Raw genomic sequence first — 18714 nt, 5'->3', positions numbered from 1 at the left:
TGTCAATGACGATCTGATGCCCATGTTTGTGCAGTTTACTGCTCAGGGAACCTTTGCAGGTGTTTTGAATTAATTGTCTGATTAGGGTGTGACATGCATGAGTTTCAAAATATTTTACTTTTCACAGTATTATCAAAATTACAGGAAATAAATGTTTGAAATATTTTTACTCAATGCGCAAATAATTTACGGAGACAACGTTTTTACCTTCCCCGTCAACACTACGTAATCTTTCTTGCAGTTCTGCCACAGTACATCGCAGGTCGCACACAGATCCTATGAGCATCTCTCTGCAACCAAAGATTGAAGTCTTAACTTTTTCCGTCTGAAAAGCTTTATTTTCTCAAGGAGGGGGACACTCACTTTAGTTCTCTTTCCTCTTCGATTTCTACTTGCAGCCGTGCCAAGTCGTACTTACGGTAGTCGTTCGCTTTAGCCATTTTTCCGAAAATTCACTGCAGGCAAGTTTGTAGCTCATGGTATCCATGGAAACCAACATTTCCGGGTTTCTGCAAAATACTGTTCCCTTGTGAACATGTGTTCCCCCTGTGTCGGGAGCGCGTACTACAGCCAGAGAGGCCCGTTCCGACCATTTTCACGGCGCCTCTGATCGATTTCTCGGTAAATATTTCAGCTGTCTGGGTTTCCCCTCTGTAACATGAAATTTTAGAAATAGCTTTTGACTTTGTTTTCCAGATTCTCATGAATTTATGTAAATTAGGACATGTATTTCTTTTTACTTTAAGCCCGATTATTTTTGGTTCTATCAATGCTATTTCAACTTGGGTTGTCTTTGACTTAAAGAATTGATTTGATCTCAAACATTTAATTATGACATAAACAGAATAAATCTGGCAAGTATGTTTAATAACAGCTCTATAGATTAGAAATAATATTTAACCACTGAATCAACCAAAGTTGTTTAGAGAAAAAGTTTGACAAAACAGAAAATGGGCCAAACTTCAATAGCACTTTTAAAGATCATGACCAATCAAAGCACTATAGATTCACAAACATTCATACACAAATACAAAGATTGGTAGGCAGCTTGAGGTGAAGTGCCTTGCCTGGGGGTACATCGACATGTGACCGGAGGAAGCTGAAATCAAGCCCATGATATACTCTACCCACTCAGCCACAGTCTCACCTTTTAATAAAAATGTATAACCCAACTCAAACAACACTTAAAATCGAGTTTATTATAATACTTTAATATATTCATTTAAATACACCATTAATTTATACTGTATGACAACAAAGCACTAGGTCTAGTAGACATTTATTCTTTCTTCTTTCCCTCTTGTTCCTTATTCACATCCTTTGTCTTTTCTGGTGCCTCTTCTTTCATTTCCACCCCCTTCTCAGCTTGTGTGAGATGTTTGTCATTTTGCATCTTACTCTCTTCGGTTTCCTTTACCTCATCGTCAGATTCTTTAACCATGGCCTTGGCCGTCTCCTTGCCAGTAGTCTTCAGGATGGCTTTGAGGCCCAGATTGTCAATATTATGTGCAGTCAAACCAATGTTGCCCACTGAGCGGAGAGCTGTATCTGTGGCTTGGCCCGCATCATTGCCGTACCTTCATCATAAATAATTTGGAGGTGTTAGAGTAGAAGAGTGTAGAAAATAAATGACAACAGAGTTGCAGGAGCACCAAAACATTACTTTAAGGAAAAACACACCAACTCTAGCATATTTTTGCATGTTAAAAATGTTATATGTCATGACATCACTTAATCTGGCATGTAGGTTACAGCAACACACACGTAAAAACAATCAGTCTAGAAGAGAGGCTTGGTTTATCCGTTCACCAAAGTATGCAGCTTCAAAAATCTTTATGTCCAGTTCATGTATACAATGTCTTAACAAGTGTAGATCCCTGTTTTTTAGGCATAATGATTATAAAACATAAGAACTGTTCTTATGTTCATAACTATTTGAATTGAAGAACAGCTTGCATCTATCAGCATAAAGTGGATATAAAATGCAAGCCTAATGCAAAAAAAAAGACCTCTGAAAAGCATACTTTAAGTTTAAGTGAACAAATTAGTTTGAAAAATACCAATTTAGTTTGTGCTACACCAGGTTGTGTAAGGTTATTGGCTGGGTTAGTAGAAGCACAACACGACTAAGATCAGTTGTTAATTTGACATTTACTTCCCAATGAAGTCACATCTTCCCAGACATGTTTAAAAGATTCTCTAAACCCCTAAATCTGAAAAGAAACAACAGTGAAAAAGGGTCAGTCCACAAGAAAACCAGAAGGAAAAGGAGAATGGTAGAAAAGTAATGAAAAAACACAATATCTGACACACTGTCAATGCAATGCCTGAAAGGTGGCTGGTGAATGAGGTGGTAATGTTTTCTATTTTTCAATGCTAGTTTTTACAAATGTATGAGCCATTGATTGTATGAAGAATCTGAGAATTGTGTTGTCAGTTTTCTATTCATGACACGGACAGATTATATCATATATAGCAAACGTATCTTGACTAAGACATCCCCAGTTTAAATAGAAAATCAAATAGAAAAAAGGAAGATATAAAGACAAGAAGTATCGAGTCAAGAGGTCAACTCACTTGTACTTTACTGTTGTGACAGTTTCAGTTGCAACACTTTTGCAGACGTGTTTTGCTCCAGTCTCTAGACTTTCCCAAACTGTGCTTAAACCTAATTTGAAAAGAAATTTTAAAAATGTACACCAGCCATATCAAACCATCCTATGGGTCCACATTTACCACCCTCTGTACACTCATATTCATTAAATTAGAATATGCGTTCAGATGAGGACCATTTGTTGGATTAAATGTATCTTTTGAAAATAACCACCTTTAATCAGGTATTATATAATCCTTTCATTAAGGCCCACATGTTTTTTAATTATATGATATAATTTTCCAATTTTAAATGTCATGTTTTCATTAACCACAAGTGGAAAATCATCATTTTCAGTCATTCAATTAACAGAAATAAATGCTTTCAAACTTCCATCTGTGTGTAATTCATAATACGTTTCAGTTAGTGATAAATTTCCTGGAATAAATGGGCTTTTCCCATTTTTTAAATGGGATATTCTAATTTATTGAATGGGTGTGTGTATCCTTAAGATCGTCTTCTAAAACTTAGTAAATACCTTGTATGCTGCTGGCTGCTACAAACTTGGCTCCATCGAAGTTGGAAGCCTGGCCATCCTGACTTTTTTTCAGAGACTCTGGGACCAGCTTAGCACCGTGCTTCTTCACATGAGGTGTCACCTTTTCTGCCACATGTCCTGCAATTGTACTTATGCCATTCACTGTAAATGCACAAAGTGATACCAAAGAAATAGATTTAGGTACAAACATACTGATACTCACAGATCAGGACAGAATAATACATTTTACCTCATCGGTAACATCAGTCTGGTTGCTCTTACCTAAGAATTTACTGACTCGAACAGCGCCCCCGGTGGCTTGTTTGGTAGCATTCAGACCTTTGGTGACCTGTGGACTGACCTCAGATGGGGTCTCCTCTGGTGTGATGCGGTCCCGGATCTTGGCTGCTCCTTTCTGAATGATATTCCCAGTGGCCTCTGCTCCTTTTGCAAATGACTGACTCAATTTTGTAGCTCCTGTAAAGATAAAGACATCATTTTATTTATTGTAGTTTCAAAACATCAAGCAAACCATTTTGTTTTTCCAACACTAAATACTGTTAAGTATAGACTAGACCGATGTCACTGTAAACAGCACCCACTGGTGGAGGATTATGTGGTAATCCACTATGTAATCAACTGGTGTGTAACTCTGTGCTGATGTTCTTTGAGTTTTCATTCTGAGAGTCTTTTTGCAAAACCCACCAGACAAAATTCCTTGAGCCATCTTCTCACTCCATCCAGGAAGTAGAAGTGTTACCTTTTCCCCCTCTGGTACCATTTGATCTGTTTGCTCATGCGGAGGACACAGGGGAATTTTATCAGTCAAGTTCATGACCTCTCCTTCAGCTCCTTCTGTTCCCTGTTAGACAAGGCAAAGTTTCATTCTTAATGGTGAGCTTTAAGATGATATTGTTTCTTTAAGATACCTGTATAACCTAAAACATGTCACTGGCTTTATCAGGTTGTTTATATAAAAATACAAACAACAACTTTCTTCACCTTTAAAATATCATAATTTTGGGAAGCTGAACTACTCAATCTGCAAAAAGAAGACTGAAAATACTTACAAAATATTTTACTGATCCCAAAGGGAAATTAACTCGTATTAATTCAAGGTTCGTTTTTAGTCAACACAAATTAGTTGGGACTTACCTGGATCCTGAGATCAGCAAGCTGTGATAGAACATCCTGAAACATCTCACAGTCCGCAGCAGGCAGTTCAGACGACAGCACTAAACCCACATAGGAGCCGGGTAACTCTGCCAAGCAGTCGGGGAACATGTAGATGCCAGAGTTGGCCAGCAGCACCGGGGTGTCTGCTGACAGGGGATACAGGCGATCACACACCTAAAAACCACAAGGACAGAACAAAACAGGACAATCAAAACTCTATGCATTTTAACTTAATCCTCTTTAAACACACTTTTCACAAGTAGTTTATAAAACAATAATAACTCCTATTAAGTGATTGTAGAGTTTATCCATATTATGATTTAAAGTTTAAAATATATTTTTATATCTTCATTAGGGTTCATATATTTTGTTTTCAAACCGTGTAACTATGGACCTAGGTCTGTCAATCACGTTTTGAAATATCTGTTATACTAACTCTAAAGCAGGAAATGCAGGACTTCCGTTGAGATCTTTTTCATATTTCATTTCCCACATTTCGTCTACTCCTGCAAGCTATCAAAGTTTTTGTTTTTTGTTTTTAAATATCACTGAGACAGTCCCTAAGTTAGGTCAGTTGATTTTTTTTTTTTCCAACACCCCCAAATTGTGTCATTTTCCATGAAGCAAACTATCCAAACTTGTTGTTGTATCCTGCCACTGGTGTGCAAATCTGTCAGAATGACCCCTGTGAGGATGCAGGAGCCTGACCAGCAAAACAACAGAAGCGCAGAGTCATCTGTTAATGGGACCATTGTCTTACTGGGAAACAAAGCAGAGTCAGAATACAGGACCAGCCTGGTTTGGTGGGAAGCACAGTCATGGGTTGCAGTGAAATACAAAGCAAGACACAATGCATGCTTTGTAGCGATGCCAGAACAGATATTTACTTTATTGAAGGAAATTAATTGAAAGGGAGATTTAAAAACAGATATACCATTAAATAGAAATGGACATCATGGAGATTTACAATGCAAAAGCTAACTGGTTTTAATTCTACTCCTAAACAACATTTGAACAATCTGATCAAAATTTGGTGTTCATAAAAAGAAAACAATGCAAACTTAGAATTGAAGAGATATAACACAGATGTTGGTCCTGTCAACACTTGTCAACAAATGTCGATACATTATGGAGGGTTAAATTCAAATTAATCCAAAAATAAATTTTAAGATGCTTTTAAACATCCTCCCTGTCATCTGTGAGACAAACGTTACTTTGCAGTTGGTTTTCCAGCTGCGCAACAATATAATGACTCATACTGGGAAAACTTCTAAAAATGAAGAAGTGGTTCTGCGTGACGTCACACCCATTTACCATGAAGACACACACACCCAAACCTTCTTCCAAACAAAGCCAGGCCCTAGTGAATGCCTCTCTTTACTTACATGTAAAAATCCAGAGGGTTTTCCAGCACTGCGATCACTTTGCTGATTATCCGTTGTGATGACACGGAGGTAGCCTGGAGAGGACAGAGAGCTGACCTGACCGTTTGGTTCGACAAAGAACAGCTGTACCCCGGAGGGGATGGAGAGCAGCTCCTTCCCATCTGGTGGTTCCCTTGACCAGAGGCCGCCTCCGGCAGGATCGTAAGCCAGGCTGCGGTGCCCATCCATTGGCTTTGGAGTGTATGCTGGAGGAAGGTCTGTTGAGCTATCCATGGCCACAGTTTCCAGATCAGCTGCAGGGAGTGTGTGTGTGTTTGGGACAGCAGGGAAAATAGGACTGATGGGGGCTGGTGTTGTGCTGTGGGTTGTATCTGGTATGGTAGGGTACAGATGGAGGACAGAACTATTGGTGGGCTGACTGTTAATTACCAAGTCTGGGTAAAGAGGAGTAGAAAATTTGGACAGTAAGTGTTTGTCCCTTGGTGTGGACTTTTCCAGATCAGACAGGCGGGTGTCGATAGTCCCTAACATTTCCTTCATCTTCTGCTGAAGCTGCCTAGCCTTGTCCCAGACCTCTCCTTGATGCCTTTCCCCTCCAGTAGGAACCTCCAGTCCTTGACGAAGATGCAGACGACTCTTCTTGTAATACACCAGAGCTTCTGATTTGTTGTCAGCTTCCTGAGCCGCTGATCCATGGTTCATGGATTGTTGGGCCAGCTCATACTGATCCTTAATGACCAGCAGTTCAGCAGGCTCAGCCATGCTGGAAGGCAGAGGGGAAACAGAAACTAAGACGATACGTAACCCTTAACAGAAAATACCTGCAATTTTAGGATGCAATTAAATTGTATCACAGAACTTACAGACATATGAGGATCTTAATATAATATAATATATAATAGTAAATAGTAAAACTTATATTTTATGGATATAATGCAGAGGCATATGTTAAGTGTTTACTCCTAGTAATTTAAATGATTCAGTGTCTTAAAAAAATTAAATATGACAGAAAACCAACAAAAAATAAATTTTAAAAACAGAATGTTATGTTAAAGCCTAAAGCCTCATGGTTAAGACTATGGTTATTGACACCCTGCTCAAGAGGGTAAGCCACTAAAAATCATTGCTAAAAAAAACTTGGCTGTTTACAAAGTTCTGCATCCAAGTACAACAATGGAAAGAAGAGTGGAAGGGAAACTCTGTTCAAGCAGCTTTGAGATGACTATGAAACAAACCTCATTCAGGAGTTTGGGTTAAGAGTCACATGACTGGAACTACAGCTGGAGTCAATGTCTAAAAAACCACCATATAGGTGTATCCACTACATGGGTTACAAGCCAGGTACATGTTGGATTCTATTCATCACTCCAGAACCAGAAAAAAAGACTGCAAACATGAGCACTTATGTTCAGTGATTTAAAATAATCTTATCAGATCAAAATAAACTTGTTTGAATTACTTGATGCAGTAATTCAAATAAAAAGAACCCCAACTAAGTTTTGAGGCCATATCCTTAATAATAATAGATTCAATTTCCAATTAGATTTATTCTAATTTGAAATTATACACTAATTCATAAACATAAAGTCTTAAGTACTTTTTGTTTAGTTTCTAATGCAACATCGTTCTGTAAGAAAGAAGAGCTTGTTTTAAGTAAATAATTCCTTAATATTTTTAGAAAATAAAAGTACTATCTCCACTGGCAGATTTCACTGATATCAGAAAAATGTCATGTCATAAGTTAAATAATCTTCCAGCGGAATCAATATTAAGGAATTGTTGACTTAAAACAAGCTCCTATTTATTTTTGAAAAGAAATTGTGCGTTTGTCTTATTTCAAGTGTACTAAAATATCTGTACTAGAAACCAGACAAAAATACTTGGCAAGATTTTGTATTTTTGAAGTGTACACATTGATTTATCGTTAAACTACAGCTTTCTTTAGTTTTACTGTAAGAATGAAAGGAGAGGAAATTAAGAATTCCAGCTTACCTGTTGACAAGACTATCTATCCAAAAGGACGTCCAGCTGTCTCACTGCAATATCACAGCAACTAGCGAGAAGAAAGCTAGTCAGGCGTTTATTATTGGCAGCTGAAAGGTTAGGTTTGAGTGCTGCCAAACAAAGCAGGTTTTTCCAGAATGACAGCAACGCTGGAGCAGATCCGAGTCTACTGACAGATCTCCATGCCAACAGGAACCCACAGCAAAAGTTAAGTCAGCTCCGTACTTCAGTTTCTCAGCAATTTTCGGTTCTCACACAAAATTAAAAGATTTGTCAATCCACCTGTGGACGCCAGCTACTGACAAACACCATCTGCAGGGAGAAAATACTTTTCGTCAAACTTTAAAACAAATAAATAAATAAATCTTACAAATGTACAGAGAAATCTGGGTGCGCTCCTTAGCAGTCAGCCGTGGAATGAGCTGGAAGGAAAGTGGAATCAAGCGGAATGGGAGGAGTTTAAACGGGCGGGGTGGGAAAAGTTCAGAAATAACCTGTCAGAATGATTATACAGTACCACATTATGAACCACCCACATTATGAATATGAACCAACCATGCAACACGCATTTTTACTTGTCATTTCGTAGAAAAGAGGGGCGAGGTGTGGGTGGGGGTAGGGGAAATTACAGCAACTATATTTACACACCAGGTGACAAATGGTACACGCCCAATGTCTGAGCTGAGTAATAAATATTTATGAGAAACGTAATTGGATTAACATCATTTTTATTGTACATTTTTATACACCATGTTTGCATAATCACATTTTGAAGTGCAAGTATTTTTGTTGGATATCAATTTTTATTGTTTTTTTTTTTACTAAAACAATATGAGTATTTGTGTGACAGAACAGTCTTTTAATAAAGGATTATATGTTTCACTATGGGCTGAGAAAAAAAAAATTCCCAAGTAATCAAAACAACAAACAAAAAATCAAATAGTTAAACAGACTTTGACTTCTTATTTATAAAAACAATAATGAAAAAACAATAAACTTTACAATATCTTGAAATACCATTCAGTTCTGTAAACAGCTCAACAGGAGTTGAAGAACATCAAGCAAGTTGCCAAAGTGTAATTCACAATGAAACCGCTTTACAACATATTTGACTATAAAACAGTGACAAACAGAATAAGACAACATAGCTACCTTTATTTAGACGTTACCTGATGATGTTGCTGGTAATACATCAAACCAGTTCAGTAACTTTTGACGTTATTGTGTGAAGAACTAAAACTTCTATTAATTCCCAAGATGATTGAATTACATGGTGTCAGAAACATGTCTTATTATAAGGATTGAAATTTCCGTTCTCACCTCATCATAATTTAGGATGTGATAGGTGTTGGAGCCTATAATGCACTATCACACACTCTAAAATGTCTACAAGTGAAGTGAAAACAAAAGGAATCAGACTGCAAAATGCTTAGTTGTTTTAACTGCCGTAAAATGCATGACCTGATAGCTAGATTTTGAAAAGAGGCATAGCATATAACAGTTCAAATAAAAATAATGTGTATAATACTGAAAGTAAATCCATGTTCGCCCTCAAGGAGTTTCAAACATTAACTGAACTCCTTTAATTGTGTATAAATAACTATTTGATTAAGAAAAAGTGAAGGAGTCCACATGTGTGTGGTAAAAAATGAATGGCTGTGCTTTGTTTTCAGTGAGCTGAAACTATGCTCTGCTGGGAGGATCAGGAAGATGAAGTAGTGGAGTCAGGGGAGAGGCAGAACAGTGGGGGGGGAGATCCCTGAAACACGACAATACCTATGAAGGAGACAAAGACAAAGAATATACATTTAAAATAATGTATTTTTAAAAATGTCCTTGATTCATGAAGAACTAAGATGGCAAATCTAGTTTCATAAATTCCAGTTGGGACTTTCTGTCTCTCCTTACTTTGATGTTTTGTATTTGTCCCTGACAGCTTGTTGTGGCCGAGTCTCTGCACTGATATACAGCTTGTGGAGAGAAGTCAGGCAGGGCATGATTTCCTCCATCGTGTACCCAGTAAAGGTAATTAAAGAATCAGGCTATTAAAAACAAAAAAAAACAAAAAAAGGAAATATTGGTATCATTTTACAAAAAAAAGAAAAAAAAAACCCAGAACCAAGTAATTATTATGCAGAAAAACGTCATCATCTGGACCAACTCACCCAGTAAGATTTATGTATAGTGTAGGTAGCTAAGCAGTAGGTTCCAGCTGCCAGTATGGATGGGGTGTATTGAAGGAAGGGATCCGTTTCTAGTAGACTTAACTCTGCTATGTACTAGAAGAAAAGGAGAAGATGAAAATACACAGTGCCTTGCAAAGGTTTTCATATGTCTTGAAGTTTTCATTCTTTCCTTTTACGTGAAAGATCAACACAAAGTACATCATCACTTTAAAGTAGAAGGAAAAGGACAAATGCTTTTTAACATCCATGTGGAAATATGAAGCATTTGCAAATTTACCAACATATGGATGTCCACCTACATGTATAGGCCTGGCAAAGAGAGTATTAACAGCCAAGCGGCCAACAATAATTCTCTAGGAGCTGAAGAGATCCACAACTGTTAGTCGTAGACTCCATTAATCTTGTGTAAATGAAAGAATGGAAAGAATAGAGCCTCTGCTGAAAGAAAGAAACTAGAAGTTCAGTTTTTAGTGCTACACCTGGTCAGACAAAAGTAAAATCTAACTTTTTGACTTAGAATGGTCTAAAGAACATAACGTGACAGAATGACTCGCCAGAGTCCTCACAGAAATCTCGTCTCGGCTCTGTGGAAAGCCATTCTTGCCACGTTTTTGCTACAAAAGGAGATGAGATTAACTGAACTCACCATAGCAAGGTTCTCTGTTGTTGAACAGACAGAGTGGATGAACATGAACAGGCGAAGGAACTGATTGGTGGTGGGTGCGGCCATCTTGAAGTCCAGCACCTTTAACAGAACGCTCTCCATCCGCAGTAGCTGTTTCTTAGCGTAGGTGCAGTCTGTGATGTACACAAACTCATTCAGTTCGGGAGGAAAGATCTCTTCATATTTTCTACAAAACAAATGGCATCACAATTACAACCAACAACTGCCATGTGTGGAGTTACCGGAACGGGCAGGAATGACTTGCTTACGCGGCAATCAGTAATGCAGCTGTTCCCACCAATTGCAGCTTGTTCCTCTTGATAAATGTTGTGTAGGACAGAAAACGGTCCAGGTAGTTTACAGCAAGGTGCAGAGTTTCAGAACCGAGCTTGTATTCCTGGACAACCTCCACCAGCCAGTCCACCAGAATGACCCGCATACCATTGGTGATCTCCGGATGTCTCTCCAAGTAGCTTGGCTTTGGCCTGAACTGCTTCTGGAATTAGTAACCAGCATGACTAAATAGCACAAAAATTATCATTAACAAGAAAGAAATAGTTTGTTAAAAAAAAAAAAAAACTCACTTCACTCTCCCTTAAGTTCTTGTAAATATCTTCTGCATAATCAAAACAGAAAGTCTCTCTAGATATCAGGGATTCTTCTGGTTCGGACAGCATGGAGGCATCATGACATGAACCTGGTGAAGAGTAATTATTGAAAAAAATAGAAGTACCATTTTAAGTACTTTATAAAAGAATTCGAGTTTGTCATATTTTCTCGCATTACAGTCAAAAGCTGCAATGTATTTCGTTGGAAATTTTAAGTGACAGACCAACACAGAGTAGTGCATACTTAGAGCGTTGAGGGGAAAGAATATGATGAATGAAAATCTGAATTCTGTGGTGTGCATTTGTATTCATCCCATTGTAGTCAAGACCTTGCAGAAATGCATTTCATTGCAGTTACAGTGGCAAGTAGTCTTTAAGCTATTTCTCTTTCAGCTATGCACATGCACCCACTACATTCTTTAATATGAGCTTTTTACAGATCAACCTTTGCAAAACACTCAAGATTTTTAAGATTTAAAGCAGTGCAATACAACTTTTCTCACCGTTATTTGTCAAAACAATAGAACAATATAAACAATTAAATATGTTACCATTTGTGGTTGTACTGTGAGAAAAATTGTGGAGAAAGTTCAACAGGCATAAAAACCTTCCCAATGCATTGAAAAAAATTTATTTTTCCATTTTGGAGGCCAAACTTACTTGAACTAAACTCCATCAGGAGCCTGACATGTTCATTCTGCAGGGGATTGGCATCAACCTCGAGGTCATAATCATCTGAAATGACTTCCTGACCCGAAGCGGCGAGAACGACTTCACAAGCCTCCTCGACGTACACATCGTAGCTGGAGCTGGATGGGCAGCCGAGAAAGTTGAGCTGCGAGCTGTCTGAAACAGAACTGTGCTTGGAAAACTGGCTTCCCTGTGGAGGAAATCAGTCGTCTGGAACATGGAAGGTCTCTGGTTGCAAAGCGTACGGATGCTACTGTTGCCTACCTGGCTTAGGGATCGTCCACGCTGCTCATTTTCTGACAAGGAGCCGAGAACTGTGCGCTGTATGGTCCTCGGGTACTGAAAGGATTCTGCTTTGGTTGAAGATGGAATGTTTTCCTTGTGAGTGGGACTGCCACGATGGGTGTTTTTACTGAAATTCATCTTTGAAACAGATTAAAAGAAAGCAAAAATAACGTTTTTTTTTTTTTACTTTTGGCAGAAAGGAGTAGAATATAAAATAGATTTCTTTACTGAAAATGCTATTTTTCTCTTACTAAATATAATGTTGTGATATATGAAGAACATGTTTTTATATTTACAGAAAATGTATTTAATTACTCAGTGTCTTCCCAGATGCATTTAATAATTATTCATAGTATTATTAGGCTCATGGTTGTTGATGGACCTATGCAGTGCCCATCCTTCTTAAGAGGATATAGTCTTCCAGGCTGAGGCATCGTGACTTTCTATTTACAGCATGGAATCCATTGACTCAAGGAAGGAAAAAAAAAAAAGACCAACAAAAAAAGATGAGTACTGTTCAAGTTCTGGAGTCCACTGCCAAACGGTATTATATAAAAAAATGTCAAGAAATTATGATTTCATAAATGGAAAAAAAGATACATTTATTTTATTCAAGAATCAAAAATATGATGCAACCTGATAACAGAAAATATTTTTGACATTAGCAGATAAACAGCACACTACGAAGTTATAATCAACTCTGCTACACNAAAAAAAAAAAAAAAGCTCTGAAACGCCATAGTGTCTGCAATGTTTTACTTTACTCTTTACAAGTAATGTTAAAAGTTCTCCAGCTTCTTGCTTTATTTTGGTAGTGAGTTGCATTAATTTAACTTTACACATTACACACCATCAAAACAGAAAACGTGATTCAGAGTGGGGGGGTTCTGGTCTGGAGATACAAACATGTTGACAAACATGTTAAACACGGTTTGTCATTCTAAAATGATAGGGACAGATACACATTGCCATGGTTACAAGAATTTATCAAACTTTAAATCAATCACAGATAAATTAAAACAAGCAGACGGGAGTGCAGTAAAATGTGGAGTGCAAAACTTCTTTGTATGACAATAAAAACACATCAGTATCGGTTGGTTTTCATTAACTAGTCAAGCCGAACTCACCATAACCAACATCGAGCAGATTCCCAGCGGAAAGGAGAATGCACTCTTCTAAATAACAAACCGCGCCAAAGCACTCTTAGTCAACACTTTTTTTGGAAACAATTAAGACAATCTGCGACCTCTAGCCACGCCGCGACGAGCTGGAGAAGATTGTTTTTTGCTGTGCAATATATCTCCGGTGGGACAGGATTCGGCAATCAGATGTTTTTGTTTTTTGTGTGTGCGAGTTCTGTCCAATGAGGTGCCAGAGTGCAAGTTCAGACTGCTTACGTCACAGAGTCAGCGAATTCATCTGTTTGCTGCAGAAACAAAAACAAATTTGTGCGATGCACCTTTTTTGTTTTAAAGACATCAGTTCCATTAAAACAAAGAAGGTAGATGTAGAACACATGGACATATAAATCCTAAACCATGGAGGATATAACTATAAACTAATTAGGTGTAGTATAAATGTAGGTTTAGTCCATTGAAATAGGCCACTATGCATTCGATTCTTAATAACTTTAAAAGAGTATTTAATAACTCGCTGAAATGCAACTATGTTTACTACATCGGAAATCTAGAGCACCGTGATTGTTCTTCCCTGCTGCCATCTCTGGCAAATGAGTTGGTGCTGTTATCAGAGTACAGCTCAGTCATATTTATCAAAGAAAATTACAGATAGTTTTACATTGAACAATTAGGAATTTCACCATTAACCATCTATCAATGTATCCGTTTCATATTAGTAAATGCAGTGTCACGGGAAAACGAAAATTTCCCAGAAATATACAATGAAGAAAGACAAAAACTAACATCTGTTTAAAAGTATAAGAAATGTCTGTGGAAGTCGGTAGATTTTTGTGAGTGCCTGCAAGTTCCACATGTTCCACCAGATGGCAGTATTTCTCTTTAAGAACGATCAACCGCAATTCTGCAAAAATTACAATAAATGTTGGCCAAAAATTTGAACCAACCACCTTATATTTAATCCCCATTTAAAGTATTTCATCAAATTGGCTCTGAAACATTGGTCTCTATGGACTGGAAATGACATAAAGCTATGAAATATTTTCCCAATTTCAAACCTATGCCTGGAACATGATTTTTTGTTTTGTTTTATTTATTTATTTTTTATCTCTGGCATATGTTTAGTAGGGTTACATTAATTAAAAAGTGTTACATGACAGGAACTACATGTATGAGAAGCATAAACTGTTCTCTCGTGCTGCTGCTGCTGAGCAGCTCCAGTGGAGCCGCTGTGGATTAAGGATTCCAATTTGCAATCTTTGGGTCAGAAAGCTACTTCTTGAATTTTCAGCCAACCATCACTTCTAATACTTTCCTGATGGCTGTATTTGATGGAAAATACAGCCAACAAGGATGAGCACTTGTTTTTGCTCATCCTTGTTTACTAACCAATCATAACATGCTTAAATCATAGATTCTTTTTAAACATTTTGTTTGTTCTTTTTGATTTAGTCTCCATATCCATATTCAAGTTTTGTATGGCAATGTTCATTCAAGATAATTGTAACAATTGCAGACTGTCTTGTTGACAAGGAAAGGTTGTAAAATAAAGATGGCATTATGCTGATATTAAGATTTGGATGTAAAGTTAGAAGGTATCCTTTATTATCTATTCTCTGCTTTAATCCTAGTGAAACATTTCACTAGGATGCAAAGTACCAGCATGTGAAGAAATAGTAAATAATAAATATTAGTCACTGAACAAAATAACATATCTGGGTAATGTAAGAAAAAATGTAGACAAAACCAGTCTTTCTAGAAATAATTTGGGTTTAGATGCGTCTAAAAACAAATTACTTGAAATGTGAGGCATTGGATTAACTTAGTATTCAACATTTAGTCCAAAACACTGTTATGAAAATAAATAAATCTTACCTCAGTTGAAGTACTGAATCAATCAAGAACAAATCAAAATGCATTTTGATTATTATTTTGTTAAGAAATTAAGCAAAGAAAATGGTAAATGAAGCCCCTGAATAGTCCAGGAAAATTAAGAAAAGATTAAACTACATTGTTTTTTATCATACACAAGTTACGTACAAACAGCATCTCCCATTCAGGTTTCTCTTAGGGAGTTCTTTTCTCAGGCTTTTCAAAGAAAACTGATCTCTGGTTAATTTACTGTATAACCTTGGACTGTTCGAACTGAGTTCAGGAAGAGAAAACCCCTCCACCTGTGCTTCCAGCATGAAGGGTGCTCAATCAGTCAATCAATCAATTTTATTGAAATAAAACAAAGTTTGTAACTGCAACTACATCATGGTATGGGGATGCTTTGTCTGACCACAACCTGACCTGTTCGCTTTTATTCTGAAACAACAAAAAAAAAACCTGCAGATGTCTTGATCATATATTTTATAAAATATGAGATAAGAGCAGTGAAAAGCAAAGCAAGTGAAGAAAACATTGTTTTAAAATTGGTGTTTCAAATGTGAAATAAAACATTTCCAAATATCTATTTTGTTTCTTAAATGTTGCTCCAAATCTCTTTCATATTTTAAAGGGATTTCTTTGTTTAAAGAAAACGGTGAGAGTAATCCTCTCTCTGACAGGTAAGATACATTGGATCTTTGTTCTGCCAAAGATTGTATGACATATCCTCACCTATCTGTTCCAGCTGAGATGAGGGATGCGCTGGCCTGCTGTGGCTATTTTCTCCCGTCAAAGCAAAAATCGATATCTGTTCTCAGTTGAGATGAGACGAGGAAACGCAAACGTGACGTCTCCTCAGCAGACTCGTATGTCTTCTTCCGTCTCTTTTATCTCAGTCTCACATTGCTCTTCAGTCCCTGAGAAGATGCAAATTGTTCCCGACCGACGGCATCGGACCATTTTATCAACATGATGTATTTTCAAATGTACAGAAAGTTCAAACTTCGGATATAAAATAGAGTGAAAACCAGGAGAATTCCAACTAAAGAGACCTTGAAATCACCTTCATCCACCAATGTGTTTCAGTTCTGGTGAAAATATTTACCCTATTATTCAATTTTCTATGCCTAATCCTTACAGGCTCACATGGTGGGTGTTAAGTATCACTTTTGATAGGTCAACTTTTTATTTATTTATTTATTTATTTATTTATTTATTTAAGATCTTTCTGATGTAAGGCAACAGTACTAGCAACTGGTCCTCATTCAGTCATTTACCATCAAATTTAAAATGGCTTCCAATAGACTCCCAAATTAACAATAAAAATTGCCATTAACACAAATTACATATTCTATTTACAGGTATTGGCACAATGATTAAATATTTATCTTTTGAAACCTTTTTTATGAGTACTGCATGCTTTTTAAACCCCTCAGTCCTTGCAGTGGTAGATTTTCACTTTCTGAGGGTTTTCAATTAGATTGAAGCCACGACTCAGTGATGTCCAGTTGAAGAAAGTAATCTTCTCCTTCCCAAGAAACCTTTAAAGCTTTTGTGTTTTTCAGGCTGTTGTCCTGATGAAAAGCCCAAATCTTTTCCCTGAAAGTGAGTTTTTTGACACCAGCCAACCCTTTTCATATTTACAGTCCTTCATCTTTCTATTATATCCAATACCTTCAGTAAACTCTTTAGTGGTGCTAAAATGGGGCCCGGAAGAAATGCAGACCCTTTAGAAATGTTTTGTGTGGCAATTGTGTATTTTTATCCCAGTGGATTACATTTTCTTACCTTCACTTCAGCTTTGGACAGATCCGCTTTGTTTTCTTCTCCTTCTGAGTTTTTCTGCCATTCATTCGTAACAATGTCATCCATGACTTTTGCCTTTTGCCCATTTCAATGGATCTGGACACAACTGTTTTTTAATCTTCTGAACTATTTGCCATATGGCAGCAGTAGAGGGTGACCATTATGTTCACAATCTTTGATGACACTGTCTGCCTTTCTTTTCTATCTTGGTGATATAGACCCAATCTATCTGTTGGAGCCAACAAACAACTGTGCCATCTTGACTAGATGCAGCAGTGCAATTAATTTTTTTCCCCACCAAATGTCAGGATGGCTTTCTACAAACATTTTGAAGATTGTGTCTGTTTCAGCTTCCTGGGAATGAAAAGCCAGTGTTGTGCTTTCCTCACCAGGTGGGAGGCGTTAGTGGCCCGATTTCAGCTGTGCAGTTACTCCCTGGTAATTAAGATTCCCTCCAATCGCCACTATCTTGCGGTGCATTAGGAAAAGATGTTGATTATCTCTTTTGTTTTTGAGGTGTACTTAAGGACCAGGATGTTGTCACAAACCATAGGCTCTGCTTTCAGCTCGAAGGCATTTCCATCTTCAATAAAAATGAACACAATGACTGTAATCTCATTGTCAAGCTTAGTTCTAAAGTTTGTGGGCAAAGTGTGTTTTCAATTATAGGTAGCTATTGAGAAGAGCATCTGGCTCCATTCACATCCCTGAGGTATGCTTGTGTTTGAAATAAAGTGGAAGAACTGTGCTTCCTGGCTCTGGTGTGTGGTTCACCTTTCAAGAATCCATGCTTTCAAAGAGGAATCATAACCCAGAGTGTTTAGCTTTGACCAGTTTGTGTTGGTTTACAGACCAAACACCAGAACTATCCTCACATAACTGTTGGATTCCTCCCAGGTGCTGCAGTTGCACTAATTCTCACACCTGTTCATATCTAGTAAAAAAAAAAGACCAGCAGGAACAATCTAAAGCTTGCAGACTGTCATCAGTGATGTTTTTAGACCAGTTGTCATTGTTGTAACACTCCAAACTGCTTATTCTCTCTTTCTCCACAATCTGGAATCACATTTTGCTTCCATCAGAGCTTCTCCTCAGCCCCAAAGCATCTTCTTTTTCTACTCTTCTGCTTTGTAATCTACCTACACCTTTTTCAACCCCACAAGATTCCATTAGTGAAGTAAAACTCAACTTTCCTCCCAAATCGTATGATTTGGATTAATTAAAGTTATTTTTTTTTTTTTTAATTTGCCTCAGTCCAGTCCCACAGCAGATGTTTCATATAAACATGCCGCTACAAAAGCAGAAAGATTAACTAATCAAAATCATAAATACTAGTTAGAAAAGTTTGAGCTCTCAGCTTCACATATAAAGTAACTGAAAGACAATTTCCTTGGTGACAAGCTTCAGCAAACTTTGTTCATTCGGTGTTCCGGTGAGATTTTTGTGTACCGACTCCTCTGTTCTTTTAAATGAGTGAAACGAGTGAAGAGAAAATGCAAAGGGCCCTCAGCTGATGTTTGATTTTGTTATAATTGCAGCACTTTCTCCGAGACGAGTTATATTTGGTTGAGTTCCAGACATCTTTCCCTGCATTGGCTCAACAAGAGGGCTGGTAATCAGCGCTTTGATATCCATTTCTCAAAGAAAAAAAAAAAGATCTCAAAGGAGGCCAACTTGTCTGCGCCAAACCATTCAATAATGTGAAGGAATTAAAATTTGCAGAGAATGCCAATAACCAGCACCAAATCAGCATGACATTAAAAATAATAGG

General features: G+C 37.4%; 3 protein-coding genes across 6 annotated transcripts in view; all 3 read right to left on the bottom strand.

Moving 5' to 3' along the window:
• The window catches only part of LOC103140022 (serine/threonine-protein kinase DCLK1-like), a 57946-nt gene extending 57421 nt beyond the window's left edge, over positions 1–525 (bottom strand). The window contains exons 1-2 of the mRNA XM_007554987.2: positions 364–525; positions 208–290 (exon numbers count right to left, since the gene is read on the bottom strand). Coding sequence (XP_007555049.1) covers positions 208–290; positions 364–440 — 160 coding nt within the window. The 5' untranslated portion in view covers positions 441–525. The remainder of the gene's footprint in view (positions 1–207; positions 291–363) is intronic.
• Positions 526–1179: 654 nt separating this feature from the next.
• On the bottom strand, positions 1180–8097 carry LOC103140009 (spartin-like). Of its 3 annotated transcripts, XM_016673114.1 has the most exons (9): positions 7685–8097; positions 5693–6455; positions 4287–4481; positions 3837–3993; positions 3414–3608; positions 3132–3293; positions 2578–2668; positions 2150–2213; positions 1497–1577 (listed from the first exon to the last, which is right to left on the bottom strand). In XM_016673114.1, exons 2-8 carry the CDS (start codon positions 6452–6454, stop codon positions 2168–2170), a joined length of 1608 nt encoding a protein of 535 aa, XP_016528600.1. In that variant the 5' UTR covers position 6455; positions 7685–8097; the 3' UTR covers positions 1497–1577; positions 2150–2167. The 3 variants fall into 3 exon arrangements, with proteins under 3 accessions (XP_007554985.1, XP_016528600.1, XP_007554993.1); XM_007554923.2 differs by lacking the exon at positions 2150–2213 and having other exon boundaries at positions 1180–1577; positions 7685–8095; XM_007554931.2 differs by lacking the exon at positions 1497–1577 and having other exon boundaries at positions 2133–2213.
• A 310-nt stretch (positions 8098–8407) lies between these two features.
• On the bottom strand, positions 8408–17284 carry LOC103139998 (cyclin-A1-like). Of its 2 annotated transcripts, none has more exons than XM_007554902.2 (9): positions 16926–17284; positions 12109–12267; positions 11815–12034; positions 11131–11243; positions 10816–11042; positions 10529–10733; positions 9862–9975; positions 9605–9738; positions 8408–9472 (listed from the first exon to the last, which is right to left on the bottom strand). In XM_007554902.2, exons 1-9 carry the CDS (start codon positions 17007–17009, stop codon positions 9421–9423), a joined length of 1308 nt encoding a protein of 435 aa, XP_007554964.1. In that variant the 5' UTR covers positions 17010–17284; the 3' UTR covers positions 8408–9420. The 2 variants fall into 2 exon arrangements, with proteins under 2 accessions (XP_007554964.1, XP_007554973.1); XM_007554911.2 differs by lacking the exon at positions 16926–17284 and adding an exon at positions 13257–13490.
• Positions 17285–18714: the final 1430 nt, after the last annotated feature.

Source organism: Poecilia formosa, unplaced genomic scaffold (assembly GCF_000485575.1).
Source record: "Poecilia formosa unplaced genomic scaffold, Poecilia_formosa-5.1.2 Scaffold3, whole genome shotgun sequence".
Classification (NCBI taxonomy): domain Eukaryota; kingdom Metazoa; phylum Chordata; class Actinopteri; order Cyprinodontiformes; family Poeciliidae; genus Poecilia; species Poecilia formosa.
Note: the sequence above shows the minus strand (reverse complement) of the source record. Positions and strands in the feature narration are given on the sequence as shown.

Coding starts and splice junctions, on each gene's coding strand:
- LOC103140009 (XM_007554923.2), bottom strand. CDS start 6,454: ATGGCTGAGCCTGCTGAACTGCTGGTCATTAAGGATCAGTATGAGCTG. Junction 4,482..5,692: donor AACCCTCTGGATTTTTACAT/GTAAGTAAAGAG, acceptor TGTGGTTTTTAG/GTGTGTGATCGCCTGTATCC. Junction 3,609..3,836: donor GGCTCAAGGAATTTTGTCTG/GTGGGTTTTGCA, acceptor TTATCTTTACAG/GAGCTACAAAATTGAGTCAG.
- LOC103139998 (XM_007554902.2), bottom strand. CDS start 17,009: ATGGATGACATTGTTACGAATGAATGGCAGAAAAACTCAGAAGGAGAA. Junction 9,976..10,528: donor CAACAGAGAACCTTGCTATG/GTGAGTTCAGTT, acceptor CTTTTCTTCTAG/TACATAGCAGAGTTAAGTCT. Junction 9,739..9,861: donor CTATACATAAATCTTACTGG/GTGAGTTGGTCC, acceptor TGTTTTTAATAG/CCTGATTCTTTAATTACCTT.